Source organism: Limulus polyphemus, unplaced genomic scaffold (assembly GCF_000517525.1).
Source record: "Limulus polyphemus unplaced genomic scaffold, Limulus_polyphemus-2.1.2 Scaffold514, whole genome shotgun sequence".
In the NCBI taxonomy this organism is placed as follows: Eukaryota; Metazoa; Arthropoda; class Merostomata; order Xiphosura; family Limulidae; genus Limulus; species Limulus polyphemus.
The window spans coordinates 191904-211368 of record NW_013666124.1 but is presented as its reverse complement, the minus strand read 5'-3'; the positions used below and the strand labels follow the sequence as shown (position 1 = coordinate 211368).

The 19465-nt window shown below is 31.2% G+C and overlaps 1 protein-coding gene across 3 annotated transcripts in view; it reads right to left on the bottom strand.

Annotated features, from left to right (window-relative positions):
* Window positions 1–2718: 2718 nt before the first annotated feature.
* Window positions 2719–19465, bottom strand: part of LOC106458787 (fragile X mental retardation syndrome-related protein 1-like) — a 77096-nt gene continuing 60349 nt past the window's right edge. For all 3 annotated transcript variants that reach the window (XM_022385119.1, XM_013918336.2, XM_022385120.1), the window contains exons 14-15: window positions 11039–11176; window positions 2719–4023 (exon numbers count right to left, since the gene is read on the bottom strand). In XM_022385119.1, coding sequence (XP_022240827.1) covers window positions 3662–4023; window positions 11039–11176 — 500 coding nt within the window. In that variant the 3' untranslated portion in view covers window positions 2719–3661. The remainder of the gene's footprint in view (window positions 4024–11038; window positions 11177–19465) is intronic.

Here is a 19465-nt window from a genome sequence, read left to right as displayed (position 1 = left end):
TAAAATAACACAGTTTTGAGTTAAACATTTCAAATTGTTTTTGGTAAATAATGAATATCACGAGTCATCACCTAAAGCAATCATTTCCCAATACAGGCCTTTCTGATTTTACATGCAAGGGAGAAAAAAACAAAAAGAAAATTATACAACATTTAGAAAAACGCGTATTCGCTGCTCCCTTGACAATAAATACCTTTAAGGTCCTAATGATCGAGGATATGACCTCTGATACTGAATTCTCATCTTTAAGTCTCCCTGTCAGTGGTCTTCTCCCCGGGGTGTCGGGATATGGGTGTGGGGTGCACGAGCTTCATCATCCCACCCACAAAGATTAAAAGATAAAGAATCACCCCAGCTCTCCCCGCCCACCAAGTCCAGGATAAACATCATGAATTCTTTTGCTCATCTCCGAAAGTTACCGATTCTCTGAAACATATTTCGATCGTATGTGTCTTTAAAAACTTATTGCTGTTGTGGGTATACAAGGTTTTAATGTTCTTGTTATTAACATCCACGTTTATAATAAAGTTTCTTAGTTTCGTTTTGAGCTTACTCACTAATTGCGTATATATTGTTACAAGTTACAGCCTTTACAGAACAGATACGCCGTATCTCAAGTACACTAACAAAATGTATTCGCTGTTGCTAAGAAGTTTTAGGCCTTTTCTTTTTGCCGATGACAAATTTTGCTTTATAGGCTTCTTTTTGTTTAGTATTTTTCAAGTGTTTTCACTAAATTCATCTAGGAAGTTTTCTAATGGACCTGCTTTTCGTTTGGTATGGAAATTACTCATTAAGCTGTTCTTGTTTTTGGAATGTTGAATATTTCTGGTGATTCTTCATTGTCCTTCGATAAATTAGACGGGGGATTTTTCCTGTGGTCTTGGACTTGGATTGGTTGCTGTTCATTGGATTTGATTCTATTATTACTTTCCTGCAAGGATCTTGAAGGCTAGTTTTTAAATCTAACATTGGGCTGGTGGGAGGAGTTACTGCGTAGTTAAGACATTTATTTACGGCTATGGTTTGATATTCACAGTTCGCGAGGTTGATTATATTGTTCTTGACAGTGTCTGGTTCTGTTTTATAGGCCTAACCTGATTCCTCAATACCAATAAGTAGCGCTAATACTACGAAGAGACATTTAAAATTTGTAAGGAACTGAGAAATTGTATATATTTTTATTCCCTTTTAATAAATGATGTAGTTTAATTTCCGTGTCATTAGCTAAGCCTAATGTTACCATTAAACAACATAAGCCTCATCGAAAGAATCCGTTATATTATGGAGAGACGGGAGAGAAGTTTATTTTATTACAAAACAACAACTGAAATTGAAGAATGTGATTACAAGTTAAACATTTCTAAAAAACTTGCGAAAAATAAAACTGAACCCCTCTGCTTAACATAAAAATCTTAAATAAAAGTTTTACAACAGACTATAAAGGAAAAACGTAGAGAACTGAACTTTTCCACATAAATGAACGTAATCTCCATAGTAACCTTGCATGTATAACTACCCCTGAAGATTGCAACTTACTTTCATCATTAATACAGAAAAGCACCTACTTTAAAGGCTTAACTATCAAACGAAATTTGGACAGAAAGCTACAAAAACTTTTCTTGTCAACAAAAAACATAGAACCAGACACTGTAAAGAGCAATATAATCATCCTCGCGAGCTTTCAACTCAGTAAATTTCAAACCACAGCCCTAAATAAAGGTCTAAACTATGCAGTAATTCCTCCCACAAGCCCAGTCTTAGATTTAAAAACTAGCCTTCAAGATCCGTGCAGGAAAGTAATAATAGAATCAAATCGCAAATCCAATGAACAGCAACTAATCCAAGTCCAAGACCACAAGAAGAATCCCCCGTATAATTCATCAAAAGACAACGAAGAATCGCCAGAAATATTCAACATTCCAAAAAACAAGAATTCAATGGGCAATTTCCATACCAAACGACAATTAGGTACATTAAAAAACTTCCTAGATGAATTTAGTAAAAAAAAAAAACTTTAAAAATACTAAACAAAAGAAGCCTATAAAACAAAATTGGACACCAGCAGAAAAAAAAAGTCCTAAAACTTCTATAGAACAATTAAGACATTTTTAGTGTACTTGAGAATGCTCCCACAAGCGATTGAAATGTTGTACCTGTTCTAAAAAAAGCTGCAACATGTAATGAAAAAACAGCTTATTAGTGTTGAAACATTTTTCACAATAAATGAATATTATGTGTATTACGATTAAAATTATAAATTTTAAACGTTTCATTTTAAATAATTTATTACAAAACTTCTTAATGATTCATCCAGTCCAATTAGTAAATAATGTATTTTTAATTAGAGCTTCTATGAAACCAATTATGTGGTGATCACTCATGATGTATTTTAAAGTTTTAAAATAGTTTCAACTAAGGCTGTTAAACGTATCTGGTAACATATTAAGTTGGTTGGTTTAAATAGGGAACTCCACCTGAAACGTCACATTTATATCTGGTGTATTTTTTGTACTACCACACAACTAATATGAATCAGTATGTTTTTCCCCCTAACAGCTTCATACAATTGCATTAGAACAATACGATGAAATACTTATGAAAACTTTGTATTTTTGAAAGGTATCTTGTACAATGAATTCAACAGGGTTTCATGATCTATATATAAGCCATATACTAAGAAATATACGTGAAAGAAAAAACACACGTAAGGCACTCTTGAGGTTCCTCAGGATATTTATTGGATAGAAACCAAGATATTACAAAAACCAGAACACTTACAGTTTAATAAAGTGCTCTTCAACTACATTTTCAGGTTGGTCACAAAACCACACTAACTACAGAGCTGCTGAGACATCAAAATCTACCCTCTTAGGCATCAAAAGCTTTAACCAGACAAAACAATTTTTACTAGCATGTTTACGAAGCTTTGCTTAAGCAAAGGTGTTTTCCTAAAATATTTTTTTTCTCTCTTAAATAACAAAACACACGAGTAAACACCTAACATGTAGCTTTTAGAATATTAGCTTAGAGAAAACTTTAACTACACTGCACTTTTCATAGGTACATAGCTTTTTATAAATGCACTTTTCATTATAAAATAACATCAAGGAACCAAAATACACAATGTGAGCACATACATGCACATGCACACACACACACAGAGAATTAATGAATAAAACCACTGACTCCTAGTTTATTTTTATTTTTAATCTAAAAGTAATAAATAAAGATATAAGTTGGAGGTTCATCCTATTCCCAGGCACCGTTTTATCAAAATCAAGTAAACACGTAAAATAGAAATGGTGATATACCTAACAAATTTGTTTAACTAAATACTTCATAGCGTTTGTTCTTCAAATCACTATGCTGAAAAATGCACCTACAGCTTGAGCAGTGGCATCTAAACACACAGCATTTCTGAAAATTTACTTCAGAAGTGGTCTGTATTGTTTTCTATGTCACTATGAATGATTCTTATCTTGGTCTTTCAGGTTAATAAGTCAGGTGGAGACAATCACATAAAAGAATACAAAGCAGAATAGTATATATCTGCAAAAATCAGTAATATTACTGCTTAGGGGAATTAATACAATATCTTTTTTTTTTTTCATATAATAACACAAATTTCAGTGCCAAACCTAGCTAAAACAGGTCACCTCTAAGTTGTTCCATTAACTATCTGCTTGTCTTTAGGCATTGTTGGCTCTGTTAATATCTCCGACTTGCAATTAGACTGAATAGGCTCTTTTTGTTGTTTTGGAGGAACATTTCCACTGGCTAATTCTAGAGAGGTCTCACTGTTATTTTCACCATTTATATTGCTGTTTTGTTCTCTCTTAATCCTTCGAGGGGGAATAAACTTATCACTCCCTCCTCTACCTCTTCCAACTTCACGGGGTTCTGAATATCTACGATTTACTTGGCGGGGCTGCTCACTAGAAAATGGACCATCTTCATGTTTGTTCCATCTTCTCTGTCGCCGCCTTTGACTCTGAAACCCTTCAACAGATGATACACTCTCTAAATGAAAAAACAAAAAGGTTACAAAGAAAACTTTCTAGGCTGAGCTATACAATGAATAATAGTGTAAGAAAAAATTCCAATTCAAAGAAATCAGTTTTTGTTTAATAAAACAAAAATAATAGATATTGCATATAAAAATAGATCTTAGAATAACATGTTTAAATATAAAATAGCAAAAAATGAATTGCAGCAAATCAAGTTATTGCCATAACAAAATTGTCAACTTAATATTATGCAGTTTTCAAAAGTTACTCATAACACAGCATTAACTATTTAATATATTCTATGTACCTTAACAAAAATAGTGAAGAATTAAAAGACATCAACACTTTTTTTTTTTTGTACAGGAATATTAGCTATTAATACCATAAAACAAATTTTTATTTAGATAATTAAGTCAAAAATACAGTAAAATCAACTTTTGCAGTAAGTAATGACTCCAACATTTCAACTCGTAGTACTGGAAGACAAACAACAATGGAGTAGGACTTAGTAGACTTCTGTTTTTGAGAGGATTATGCTGAATCCTATGTGTAGACAGATGAGTCTACACATCCCAAAAGATCCCTTCGAGATTCAAAATGCTGCTGGTTGATGACTCAACACTATGGGTTGAAATGTTGTAATCATTAAAGTTAGAACCTGCCTACTGTGAAAGTTGCTGTTAACATATTTCTGATTTTAGTGTTCTGTTCAGTAGATCCTTCACTAAACACCTACTTAGATATTATAAAACAAAAGTGTTTATCACTAACTTTATTAATACCATGAAAATAACCTGGAGTTTGACACTAAAACAAAAAGCCAGTATTGATTTACTGATACTATAAAATTAAACTGGATTTTGACAATTAAACAAAAGGCCCACACTGATTATATCAACATATAAACAACTGTGAATAAAATAGGATTTTTTCGACAAATGATCTATTGCCACATCCTTATTTCTTCAATGCGTATTGAATGCTTTGTAGACCCAAAAGTGGAATTTTATTCAGCCTAATGTAATTTTGACCTACTTTGCACAGATTTTTTATTATTATAAGTTCCATTTCTACATAATTACAGACCGTTGCATGTTGTTTATCATTATGAGGTGTGAGAAATATTATAAGACAACACTGTTAAAAGATGACTATGTCATAAAAAATTATTATTTATGCTAGTGTCAGGATCCATTTTTGTCATATCCCAATGTTTAAACCTGTTATTTGTTTATGTAAAAGTAAAACAATACAATAACAATGAAAAAATCAACATTAATCTTATATATCTCCCACTGAACTCACCACTTACTCAGTAAAGCTAATCACATGGTTACAATTTATAAATTACATTATCCAATAAAATTTGGATACTTCTGTGGTATGGAACCAATAATATTTTGCCATTCTGCTTACTGAGAGGCTTATACCGCTTACATTGAAGTAATCTTATCAACACATCATTTAGCCTTGTTGAAGAAATACAGGTGTATCATATCCAATGTACAGTGTGGACCTAAAGGACCATATGATTATCTAAGAAGACAGAAGAAAATATCTGTAAATGATGATGTCATTTGAACCAAATGTTGTGAATATCAGGTAACTATGTGATAGGTTTAAGACTGAAATTATCACAATTACATCCTCTGATGGGTACATTATGTGAATTCTTGATTCATACCTTGCTGACAGGTGAAGTAATGATGTAAAAATTATTCATCAGATATTTCAAAGTCAGGTTGAAAACATTTGCACATGATGCAGCTGTTTTGGGATGAAGAATAAAAGATGCATTGGATCTCCTTCACAATATTGCTGAGAAAACATAGATGCCCCTGTTTCTGCCAAATTTAGGTGCAACTAACATCATACAAAGGAATCCAATCTTTCAAAGTTATCAAAAACATACTTTGGGTTGTTGATGTAAAAAAAAAAAAAGTGGGAGCACGAAACTGTGGAAGCTACTGGACAGTTTTGTTTCTTTATTAAGCACAAAGTTACACAATAGGCTGTCTATGCAGTGCCCACATCAGGTATGAAAACCAACTTTTTTAGCATTATAATCCCTCAGACTTACTGCTGAGCCACTGGGGTAAGGTGTGGAGGGGAGTGAGCACTGGACATAGTACTTTTTTTTTGACTTGCATACTTCTTTCATAGAGAATTATATGGGAGTTATCAGTGCTTTTTACAACTGCTATTGGTCTGTTCTCATATAATACACACTGGATGCTCAAACAGACGTAACAGCCAAACATACTCCAACAGAATGTATAGTCCAAAGGTTTGACATGAGAAAGGTCAATGTGGAAAAAAATAAAACTGAAATAGGAGATTCAGCTTTGGATTTTCTAGTTGTTTGAAGAATATCTGTGGTCACTGACACTGGGTGTATACCAGATGAAGCAGGTGATATCATCCACACAAGAACATCCGAGGAGAGGATCGACTGTATGACACGTAGGTCAGTGGTGAAAGGAAAGGTCTTCTCTTTGTAGATATTCAGTCTTGTCACACTTCAATAGCGTATACTCTCTCTGGATTCAGAATGACAGCAGAGTGGTGCACCTACACTAGTCTGGTATTGCATGTGCTACACAATGGTGATTGGATACTGCACACACATAATGTAAGTAATGTAGTTTTTTGGGCTCAAAAGGTCAAGGAACACAGGATTACCATCCATAACTGAATGTATTCAGGATTCTGCAGCAATTATCAATGACAATTATGATAAAATGAACAGTGAATGAATGAGGAATGTGAATATTTGGTTTATACAGTATATGAAATGTGGCATTTTTGGGGTTCTTGAAATTTGTGGGATAAAACTCATTAACCAATTGCATTCAATTATTCATATATGAGACTTGGATAGTTAGAATAATCAAAAATAGCAGTAATTTGGAACAACAATTTCAATTAGTTGGTTATTTTTGTGAGTTATGATACTAATTGATTAAACTGAACAACCCTGAATTATTCAAAAATAATAATAAGAAATCACAGTGGCAAGATTTTGATTACTCAAATAGCTGAAATAATTGAAAATGGTAACAGTTGAAAACACTAATACATACATTAATCATGCTATAACAGTATGGTAAGGATAACTTGACAGTCATCATTATACTAACCCTTTGCACAAGATATTTTTTATCGTTAGATGTATCCATTAGTAACCAATTTAGTTACACAAACTTATTAATTTTAAGGTTACTGATGTACATACTTATATGAAGTCTAGTAAAGGATTTGCAATTTACTCCTTTGTTTTCTGCTTCAGATACATCAGTTTTATTAATTAATTTACACATATTTTTACCAGGAGTAATTGTATGTTATCTGTTGTCAGAAAAATTTAGAGGTCAGAGGTGACCAAGAGTTTACAACATAAAATTTGCGCATCCAAAAAAATAATACTTTTACATGATAACACAGCAGTATAAAGCAGAAAGATCCTACAATGTCCATTCAGGTACATGACTAATATATACATGTTCAGAAAGTTATCTTGGAACCAATCAGTGCAAGCATGGGTACTTGTCAATTCTAATTTGTTTCTATGCTTATTTTAAAGTAATAAGTTAGTTTACAACAATATCTTGTATCTAATTACAACAAACACTAACCATAATTCTAAGTCATCTTATGACAAATACAATTGTTTATAAGCAGTTATATTTATCATAAGACAATAGTACTAAGCATATTATATTTTCTAACACTGCATTTTTTATTTGGTCTCTTACAGTTTTTCCAAGAATAAAGGTGTATAAATATTTGAACACATTAGGCCTATTATATCCATTACAAATGACATGTTTCACTCAATACTAGAGCTTGTCAGGCCAGTTGGGATACAGCAATCACATAAGTGATTTCTTTCTTGCATATTAGTTCTTAAAATACTTCAAGCACCAAATTTAACATTTAGTTGAAAACCATTGTAAACTTGTTGTGACATTTATTGTAATTTAGATTAGGTTTACTACATGACTTCTTGTATCATTGAGGTATAAGAGCTCCAGGGTATTATTTATATGTAGATTTTGTATATAATAGCTTTATTCAAATTATTAAGTGTGGTAGTTTTTGTATATTTGCTTGAATTTTAATTTATTTCTTACATCTTTGTCTTTTCTCTAAAAAACTTTACATTTTTTTGCTTCTAAGCCTAGTTCCTAAATAGTAGGAATGTTAAAAATTATAAAAATTACAAAAACAACACAATAATATCTTTCCTACTTGAATTTACATAACAAACAGCTAACATCAATGTTATAAAAAACATCATAGAAAACAAGATTTACATCATAAACCTATAACCTTGATAAATAAGTTTAGTTCAAAGGTTCTCAAAATTACATAGAGTTATGAACTAAAAAATGTGATCCCTGTTACTTATAAGAAGACTGGTTCCAGTAACACACCTACAGGTATAAACACTTGTAGACTTAGAACAGAAAGAAAGAAAAAAAAGTGTAACTTGAAGAGTGACATAAATAACACAAAATAATTTATACTTTTTGTTCTACTTCATTTTATATACACAAATAATTTTACAAATTTCTTTACAGCAAATCAGTGTCCAATATTATAAATGTTTGCATTAGTTTAATAATTAATTAAACTTAGAAATTCAACATTAAGTGTTTACCATTTGCATCCACAATAAATTTAAGTATATACATGATAAAACAACAATATGATATTTACATTACAAGTAAATCCACACTGACATCAACATTTCATGGATGTCAAGTTAAAATTACATGTTACAAAAAAATGTTAGTGTCTGAATATTCTAGGTTGAAGTTTTTCCCTTCAAAATAACAAAAAACAAAAACAACACAACATCAAACATCTTGCAATGGAGCAACCTTTGTTGATTTGTTAACGTGTCTTTTTCCCAAAAATTTTCAGTAAATATGGAAGGTATTATCTTCTTCAGCCTGATCATTTTCTAATTCACCACTCTGGTCTTTATTTTTCTGTTGTTTTTATTTGATTTGTTCTTCTTTCATCACTCTTACTTCCTGCTCTCTTTTTTGTCAAAAGCATTATACATTGTGGAGTATATGCTAACTTCACGACTATTAAGAACTCTTGTTTTTGATTGCATTCTTATGGTCTTTTTAATTCAATCAAGCATAGTTTTTGATGGTGGATATAAAATGTTTATGATTTCTCAATGCACAAGAGGATTTTGTTTTGGCTGTTTGAAAAAAGATAATTGGTGGAGCAGTACAAGTTTCAATAAAACTTAATACTGTTGTTTCTATACTAGCATGGATTTACTGGTGAATGAGACAAGTCTGTATCTATGACTGGTATTGTGCTAACTCTCAGAAAGATAGGTTCAAGGGATAGAGTTCATTACCATTCATTGCTTTTTTGTTGCAGTTGATATTAAATTCCCTCATATATCATTTTTCTCTAAAATCTTTTCTGGAAGGAATTATTTTCAGGGTGGGTTAGACGTTTTCACATATAGAACATCCGACTCCAGATTTAGTGATTGTGCAATTCTGTAGAGCCATTTCTGGAAGAATATAGCTCTCACTGAGGTCCAGAATTAATGAAAAAACAGTACATATGTCATTTTTATTTGTTTTTGTTCCTCTTATTATACATTTGCATTAAGCTCTTGAAGTGCACAGTATATGAACCATTAACAAGTCATATAAGCAGGATAATTAAACTTGACTAAGCTGCTAGGTCAATTTATAGATGTCAAGAAAAGAATACATTTTCCATATTATAAGAACCCCTTTAAGCAAGGGTTCCATAAGTGTAGCATGTAGCAATGCATACTACATTCAAATTGAGAAGTTCTACTGAAATCATTAATACATCTGTCACACTTTTAGATCTTCTTCAGTCTTACTATGAAATTGATACTTTTCAAGTATGGTTTTCATAAGCTGAAAATATATCTGCAAGGTATCCACACATGATGAACTGACTTTTGAATGATCTAGATAATCAGAACATCTCAATCTCAGTGTTGTTTCTGATATAGGAAGAATGAAACTATTGCCATCAATGGTAACCAGATGCAGGTTCTCAAAATTTATTTCTCCCAGTGCTTTAGTCAATGCAGAAAAGCTTGGTTGGACTCTCAGTGGCATTAATATCCACTTTTTTTTGGTGGATACAATCACCCATTTTATCATGAAACTACATTGCCAAAAGCAGCTATTTCAAAGACAATTATGAATTTATATCTCAAAAAGCATTCTCTATGTCACTTGCAACCATGTTAAATATTTCATATTCATTCTATATGTTCTTTTACTCTTAGTATTTTAAGCAAGGTAGTATCAAATACTTTAGTTTTGCATTACCAAAAATATCTAAGTTATAAATTTAGGGATTATTCTTGTTTAATAATTGTTTAAATGTTTAATTATTACTACATATTTCACTGTTACATTTAAAATGTCCATTGTTTTGAATGATATAATTCACATGCACAGTGTAATTTTAATAACATACATTACGCAATTTGTTACTAACTATACAAAAAATATTGTGTACCATTTTTGTTTAACATGATGTGAAATAAAATATTCATAATTTCTTATGTTGTTCTTTCAACAATTTTAGTTTATATTAGAGAATAATTTGCATGTAACTTTATTATTTCATACAGAATTTTTTTTCATGTTTCAAACACGAATCAATTAGAAAAATAAAACTTCATGAACTTGCTAGTCTTCCTAAAGTTGATGCTCAGTAGTGTTCTTATTACTCTAAAGTTGCCACTTAGTTTTTGGTTGGTATTTATATTTTCCACCCATCTTGGTCAAAATACAAAACAGATCTGTTGTTTATCTGTGTAGGGCTTAATTCTACAAGTATATAGGAGTAATAAACATATCATACTGGTACAGAAACAAAATACCTAAACTTTATACCTGGTGCAAGAACCAATACTACATGTACTTGGCAAGAGTAAACCTATTTATACATGTATAAAAACTAAATATACAAGTTTTATGTATTTGGTACAGACTCACCTCTATCCATACTTGCAACACTGGATGCTTCATGACTGTCCATAACCGATTCATCTTCATCTGTCACACGACGACGTCCTCTTTGGCGAGGTGGAAGACGCAGTACCCTGCCATCATCTGACATCTCTCTATATGATCCTAAAGATTTTAAAACAAAGTACACAATATTACCTAACACAGTGAGTAAATGTTTAAAGTTGAAATATTAAATTTTGAATACATTAGTAAAACTTGCAAATTTTTCCATTTACAGCAGGTTTGTTCAGAAATCAGTTATTCAAATTTTAAACTATAAAACTTAATAGTCTTATGTTTAAAGCTAGTTTTTGTTTTATAATTTTTTCAACTACACAATTTTGAGCTGGAAAAAAGCCAGAAGTATATACTATTAATAAAAGCATGATAAAATATAAAAACTAGAATCAAAGTGCTCACATTCTATTTAATTCTTTTAACATACACTTGAAGCAGAAATTGTCTGTGACATCGCTGTACATGCACATTTGAGACTAATATAAAGCTATAGATTAACTATTCATTTATGAATAGCTCGTTTTTAAGTAAGTGTAATAATACAAGTTTCTAGAATAGAATTCTATATATATTACATATAGGTGCAATTGCTAAACAAAATCCTCAAACATGGCTGCAAATGAATATTTAGTTTGTCTTAAATAATGTGGTTCTGTAAATGGCAACTACAAAAAACTTGTGTGATAGTAATCTTTGTTGTTTTTTTTTTCCATTTTTGAAATTGATTAGCTTACTGGTACATTTCAAATCCTTCAAGATATTTTTTAGGTTTTCTATGTGATTGCTGTTACAAAATCATAAATTTGCGATGTGTTGTTATGTGAAATAAACTGAAAAATAATGAACACTTAAGTAGCAAATTTTGAAATAAAAAAATAGATTTTTGATCCAATTTGCTGATAATGTAAACATGTTTAGTTTAAAATACTAAATTTAGCTGAATTTATTGGTTTACTAAAACACACAAATAAAAAATAACAAAGATGTTGATGTTGTTTTAGTACAAAGCTGCATAAGTACCTTGTTTACTGCAAGGAACCAAAGCCCAGATTTTAGTAATGTAAATCTATAAACTTACTACTGATCCACTAGGCGAAACTCTTCTACGTTAGTATATACACATCAGAACCCTATTCTTTCTATTGAATATTTGAGTAGAATAATTTTTAGTAATACATAGTTTTGATGAAATTAAATACTGATGTATGAAAGCTACAAAATGACTTTTAAATCCTCAGACATAATGCATATTTAGAAAACAATGTAAATGTTCCCTCATGATCCTTTGTAGAAATGACTAAGTAGCAAAACTTTTAGTTTATACATTTATTACTAAGTTGGATCAGTTTTTTGATTTCTTCTCCTTACATAGAGCATATTGTTGAAAATTATAAATAATGGAGAAAGATATCAGTAACATGAACTGTAGCAGTCTCATCCCTGATATTTCTTAAGGCTGGCACAGTTGCAGCAATAATATCTTAGGAGTTATCAATCTATGTTTTTACAAGAATAATAAAAAACTCAATGTACTGTTCCAGCCATAGTCTCAGCAGTCAATGTACAAAAGTATTTATAATTGGAGCAAACTTAGTTTTGTACAAATAAGAAAAGCAATCTAGATCATTTTTTATTTTTACAGTGGCAACTTTCAGACATAATAATCACCTTTAAGATACTAATATGTTTTTTTTATTTAAAAAATCATGCACAAAATGGGTTAAAAATTAGGGATCCCTCTATTTCAGGTATAACCATTTTATGTTGAACTGCAGACCAGATAGAAGATAACCAGTTAGCAGCACCTGCTTCCTGAAGTGGCTACTCTTAACTGAATAGTGAGCTTCATTGTCACTCTTATAATACTCTTTCAAGTGAAAGTGTGAATTGTACTTTGCTTTGCATTGAACCCAATACCATGGGATCCTCCAGTCCAAAATGCAAGCTCTTCTATTAACTGTGGGATAACTTAGGACAGAGTATTTCTCTATGAATTTATAAATCAAATATTTTTGAAGAAAAACAAATATCTTTTTTTATTCCTCAATTTTAAAATGTCTTATTGGAAGTCTGTTCATTCCTAAAACTGTCATGAACTATTCACTGGAACCCTACCAGTGGGCTACTGATTGTCATACTTTTCATTCGCATTCAAAAATTAAAACTCTTTCCACACCTGGATCCATTTCTGTTACTATCTTATTTCCATGTAATAATGTAGAAATAGTTACATGGCTCTATTACAAACCTACTTCTGTATAATAATAATAATGTGGAAAGTAAATTAGTTCTAGTAGCAAACACCTGGAAAATGAATCTAGTTCTAGTTCTGTGTAACAATAATCACACTTCTAAAATGGAGGTGTGATAACCAAGAAAAATGGGATATCTTAGTTTAGGTATGAAACTAAATGTACAACAACAACAAAAAAAAAGAAATTATTACTCGCATTTAGTAGGAAACTGTGTTGTGCTAAAGAAAAATTCTCATTTTATTACAGGAAAAACTGATATAACTGATTACTAAGATATAGCAAAAAGCATACTGGTGGTACATAAAGGATGATAAAAAAAAAGTATTTTTAGTTGTAGTATGAAAAAAATTGCAATATATTATTTTCCATTAATGAAATGCATGATAGCAGTAATAAAAATGGATCTGTCAGTTCTACCAGTTTTATAATGATTTTAATAAAATATACCTATCAATTGTAATGGAAGGCTATGAGATGATACTGAAAATTTAATCTGATAGTTCTACAAGAAACTGTGCAATGATAATGAAAAACTAAATCTGTCACTTCTACAAGAATTTGTACAATGATTTTAACACATCTCTCAGGAGCCAAGGGGTGTCTTTACACTACAATTGTTGAATATTAAAAACAAGTTCAATCCGGAAACTCCCAAAGAGGGTGGTTTTGGACATATCTTTTCAAAATAAATTTTCGTTTGTTAACAGATAAATTTTTAAGTGAAATACAGCATTCTCAAGTCTCCATACTATCTAGTACTAAGGCTTACCTGCTGGAAGTAAATTCAGTATATATCAATAAAGCCACATTCTCAGCATCATTAATTAAGCAATTGCCAACCTTTTATGCTTCTTCTATCACCTTTTTATGTTTAGCTTTCAATTGAAATACAAACGATTGCACCTGCAATGCGGTAGGGAAGGTCAAAGCATCACAATAGTCAGCGGTAGGATGAGCAGACAAAAATACTTTGAAAGCAGCTACAGGCATAATATTGTACTTGGCTTGTTGCACAATATCTACCAAGGTGGTTCTTAGCAGTTCCTGAATACGTGTGTGTGTCATTTGGAGACTTCCATGCTATTTGTGTTTGGCTATTAAGCTCGTGATGCACTGGAAGATTTCAGTCACCATACCACTTGAAATCACTTTTTGCAGCCCCAATGCTAAATTAGTGCAGGAAATGCCTTCTTTTTAGCCAATAAAAATTTCCAAAAAATTTCAGTTCAAATTAATAAAAACCGGATTGGGTAGGGTTTTTTTTTTCAACAAAAATGTCCCCCACTGACTCGTGAGGGGTCTGTTACAAAAACAGATGTGTCACTTCTATTAGAATTTGTACAATGAACCTAAGAAATAGATCTGTCACTTCTAATAAAAAACTGTGTTTCACTGTATTATCCTTATTACAGGATAGTTATATCATACCAAATACCTTAAAACTGAAAAAGATGGTCTTTTTCTGGTTTGTGTGTATCATAATTTTTACAATACCTGACAAATACTTTTGGTTAATGAGTACTATGGAACTGTCATGTTGATGTATATTTTAGTCATAACTAATTTATTTTTAACTAAAATTATAGTGTACTTACTTTCAGATATATTAATAACTATACTGAAAATAAGATTTCTCATATTTTATATGAAGCTGTGTTTCTACTGAAAAGTCTTAGTTCTATTACAAAAGTATCTTACATTATCAAATACCAAATGATTAGCATAGGTTGAAAATAATAATAAAAGAAATAAGCCTTATCGTGGATATCGCATGACATCAGAATACAATTTTAAGTTAATTATCTTATCTACACACAAAACACACTAATAAGTTACATTCTGAACTACAACCTAGCTCTGTAAGTTGAAATTTAAACAGTGGTACAACTAAATGCCATGGGTATATAGAGCAAAATTCCATGCAAGCACTTAACCACTGTTGTCAACTATTGTGGGGTTAAGAGTTTTGGGTCCCCATGGACATAATCAAGGCAGTATAACAGGTAGTTACACCAGTGAGTTTATATAATAACAGTAAGTCGGTCTACCATGCTAACTTAACAATTATAAGAACTGAATATTCAAAATTACTGGTATCTTTGAATAAAATAACTAATTATTTAGCTATAATTTTATTTGTGTGACTATAAAATTCATATAAATAATAAAATGCCCTCTAAGAAATACTGATGTTTCACTCGAAATTGGCAATTCTACACACAGGTGCCACAGGTGGGGGAAGGGGAGGTCTTTAACCTTCTTTATTTATGTCATAAATTCCCATATTAACAAACGTTATTTAAATTAAATGCATCTATACGTTTATAATTCATACCATTCCTTATTATGCCTATCATAAATATAAAATCTACATCCAAATGTAAAATGTCAGCACAATCATAATCCACACCACCATTCATATTATGTTGACAAATACCCAACACCATTATAAATAACCTAACTTCAAATAGAACAACACCTAAAGATAAAAAAACAAAAAACAAGGCATTAATATCATACCATGCCAATCATGTATGAAAGTTTATAAAGGTAAAAATGGTTTGTTTATATTTAAGCTACACAATGGGCTATCTGTTCTGTGCCCACCACAGGTATTAAAACGTAATTCTTAACATTATAAGGCTGTAGACTTACTGCTGAGCCACTTGGGGGTAGGTGAAAAATGGAAGAAGTGTTAACACGAGTTTCTGAGCATAAGACACACTAAACATAGAAACATAAACAATGCCATTTATGTTCAAATAAGGTAACTTTTGATGATGACTCTTTTTATGTAGTTATCCTTTTTGTGTTAAATTCTTGTTGGTTTTCAATCTTTTTGATGGTCAGAATCTCTCATTTGAAGAAAAATGCCTAAGTGATCCCAGAACTTTGAATTCCCTAAAGGATCATTAAGGCATTATTGACCAGTGTTACTGTCAGAATGAAATGGATCCACAAATGTACTGAAACTGGTTTCTCTAATATCAAGACTTCTGACAATCGTGGTTTTTCACTAACCTTGCTACCATTTTAATGATATGACCACACTATTTATATCATTAGATCTATTTGTGTAAGTTGTTGGGACTGCAATGACACAACAACTATTAGATTAGTACAGTAGCACACTATATGCAAATACTGTAAGACTTATTTTAGGAGCTATGCACCTACCCTCACCCCACCCTTCCAAAAAAAAAATATTTCCAGGTCAAACGTTCCTTGATCCCCACTAACTCAATGTTTATGGTTCTACGTGCTAACCCTTCTATATTGTTTACACACCAAACTGCTTATGGATTCAGGATTTTGTTCGATACAGGATCTATAGTAACACAAATCACCATTTTATTTTGAACAAAAACGCATAAATACTGGAATTAATTCCACTGAGCACTGTTAGGGTCTCCTATATGTATTATGTAGAAAATGAGAGATTTTACCTTTTGTTCAGTTCCTCACACTAAGTGCTTTAACAATACAAAAATTACTTAATAAGATGCTGTAGATCCCACAAGTAATGAATGGTTAAAAAGAAGTCAGTAGCTTAAGAAAAATCCTATTAAGTCTTTTAATTAGGTTATATGCTTTAACTATTCTAGAGCATGCTCGAATCATCTATCCATAACACATTCTGGATAGTATTTTTCAGTCTAAGAAGCAAGTGAACCAGAAGACAAAGGTTGCATTTTTAATACGGTGGAGAATGTGTTAACCCTCCTTACTTTTTTGTTCAAAGAGAGCTTCATGATGATGCTGAGAAAAGTGATGTTGAAATAATCCAAGGTTTATTTCTAGGGATAACCCCTGTCTTGTAAATGACTAGAATAATTATCATGTAATCAATGCTGTTGTATACAAAAGCATGAAAAATGTTCACAAAACAAATTCTGCATTTTGGTAAAATATTTCAAGGAGAAGCTGAATTGATACATTTCCTCTGCCATCTTGATGATGTCACTATTCCCCTTACACCATCTTCTCATCAATCAGAGACTATTCTGAGTCACCTTATTATGGTGCAGAAACGTGATCACGACAATGAATCGAGCATATCCTTCGTTTCTGGCTCTTTACTTCTAAACACACTTATTGACAATAGATACATTTATCTGTCTTTATAATAATTTCTAGTACCACTTAAGGGAAATGTCAAAATACAGAAAAAAAATTCTAAAGAAATATGAGAAATTGTGTAAAGATTTATATTTTGTATTTGATTATCAATTTCAAAAGCAGCAATACATTTTAAAGTGGAAGAAAATGTAGATACCTGTCATCATTCAAAAAAAATCATAATTGTTTTCAGACCTCATGTATTTCTTAAAACAACAACAATGAAAACATGAGTTACTTAAAATCTTCTGGATGGTAAAAGAAAATTCAAAATTTACCTTTCCAGGACAACTAAGCTCCCAAATCTTAAAACTAATAGTGTGTTTGTTATACTGTCAAAGCTATGGAAATAATTTAACAAAGTTACCACATCACACTTAAGTGCATTCAAAAGCCTGTTGCCTTGGTTGAAAATAGAAATATTAAAGAACATTTAATGTTAAATAGCTTGGGTTTGTGTTATTTTCAAATTATAGGGGAAAAGAGAAAAAATATTACAATTCATGGAATTCACAAGATAGTTATAATTTAATCATAAAGTTGTGTCAATTTTTTTTTAAACAAATACCTAATTTTAACAGTAAGTTATATTTAATTCCTCCTATTATATAAACTTGAGGAGTATGATAAACTATTTCAGCTAGTTGTGAATGATAAAAGATAAAAAAAAAAAATCCAGGGAATGAAAATTTGTTCATTGACTATCTATCTGCTCTGTTTTATTTTTTTTATTTTCACACACGCAAAGCCAGGAATTCAGTCTGGAAAATTTAGTTGACAACCCCATGTTAAAATATGAAGAATTCACTAGGTGTTTCTACATGATATGTTTCTTCATTCATATGAGACTATGCATTTCACATTAGCAATTTAATTATTTTTATAAAATAATTCAGGCATATATTTCGATACTACTTAAATACACTGTAAACGGGGGGAAAAGTTGTTTTTTTTATCAAGAAATCCAGTATCAGCAATTCCTATTATTTTTTCTACTACACTAAATTATTGTGTTTGTTTTGCTATCAGTTTTTAGTTTTGTTTCAAACACGGCTGAAAGAATAGAAAAATTTCATAATCAAATAGTTTTTCAAATGCTTAAATTGAGTTAGAAAGTAACTAAAACTGGAATGACCCTTTCAGCCCTATTTTCTTTAAAACAAATTCTCCTCTTAACTTTATACTTACTATTACATTATAGTTATTGACATAGAAAGCATTAATAAGTCATAAAAATTCAGTGTTATTTTTTTCAGTTATTATTATCAGTGAATGAGATACAAGCAGGGAAGAAAGGGTCTAAACCAGCAGCAGGCACTATGAAATTAGGAAGAAAGGAACACGACTCCATTTGGGATTGTTCAATCTTGGTAGCTTTATTACAACAAGAGGAAAATTACCTCTCAATACAAAAATGAACTGAATGTTTATAAATGAGGAGCCATGGGAGAATGTCAAAACAAATTAAAAGCTTCACAACCATGATGTACAATGATGTGGCCTCATTTGGTCACAAGACCCTTTCATGTCTGCTTGGCTCACTCACCTGGGAGTAAGCAATAGTTTATTATCATTTCCAGGATAACAAGACATTGCCAGGTTAATGACACCATAAATTCTTTTTTTACTGACAAAGTATTATCAGTATGTTACTAAATAGTGGTTAGTCTAGTTTATAATTTCAACACTGGACATAATCATGCTATGCTAGTTAGGTTACAGATGATCAACAAACCCAACAATAGCACACTACAAGCAGGTTGATGGTATGGTACAAATATACTTGCCACCAATTCCTGACTTAGAATACGGTTAGTGAGCCACACAGATTTTTTTCTCAGTAAGTTGTTTTTTTTTTCAAGATCTTGCAATTCTAGATGTTACAGACAAAAAACTCTCTGCATGTCTGATAATAACAAAAAATTCTTACAAGTCTAAAGCTGACAAGAAGTCTCATAGTGTTTTTCAAATCCTATTTCTGTAAACACACTTAGCCTTTCCAACATTAAATACACTGTAA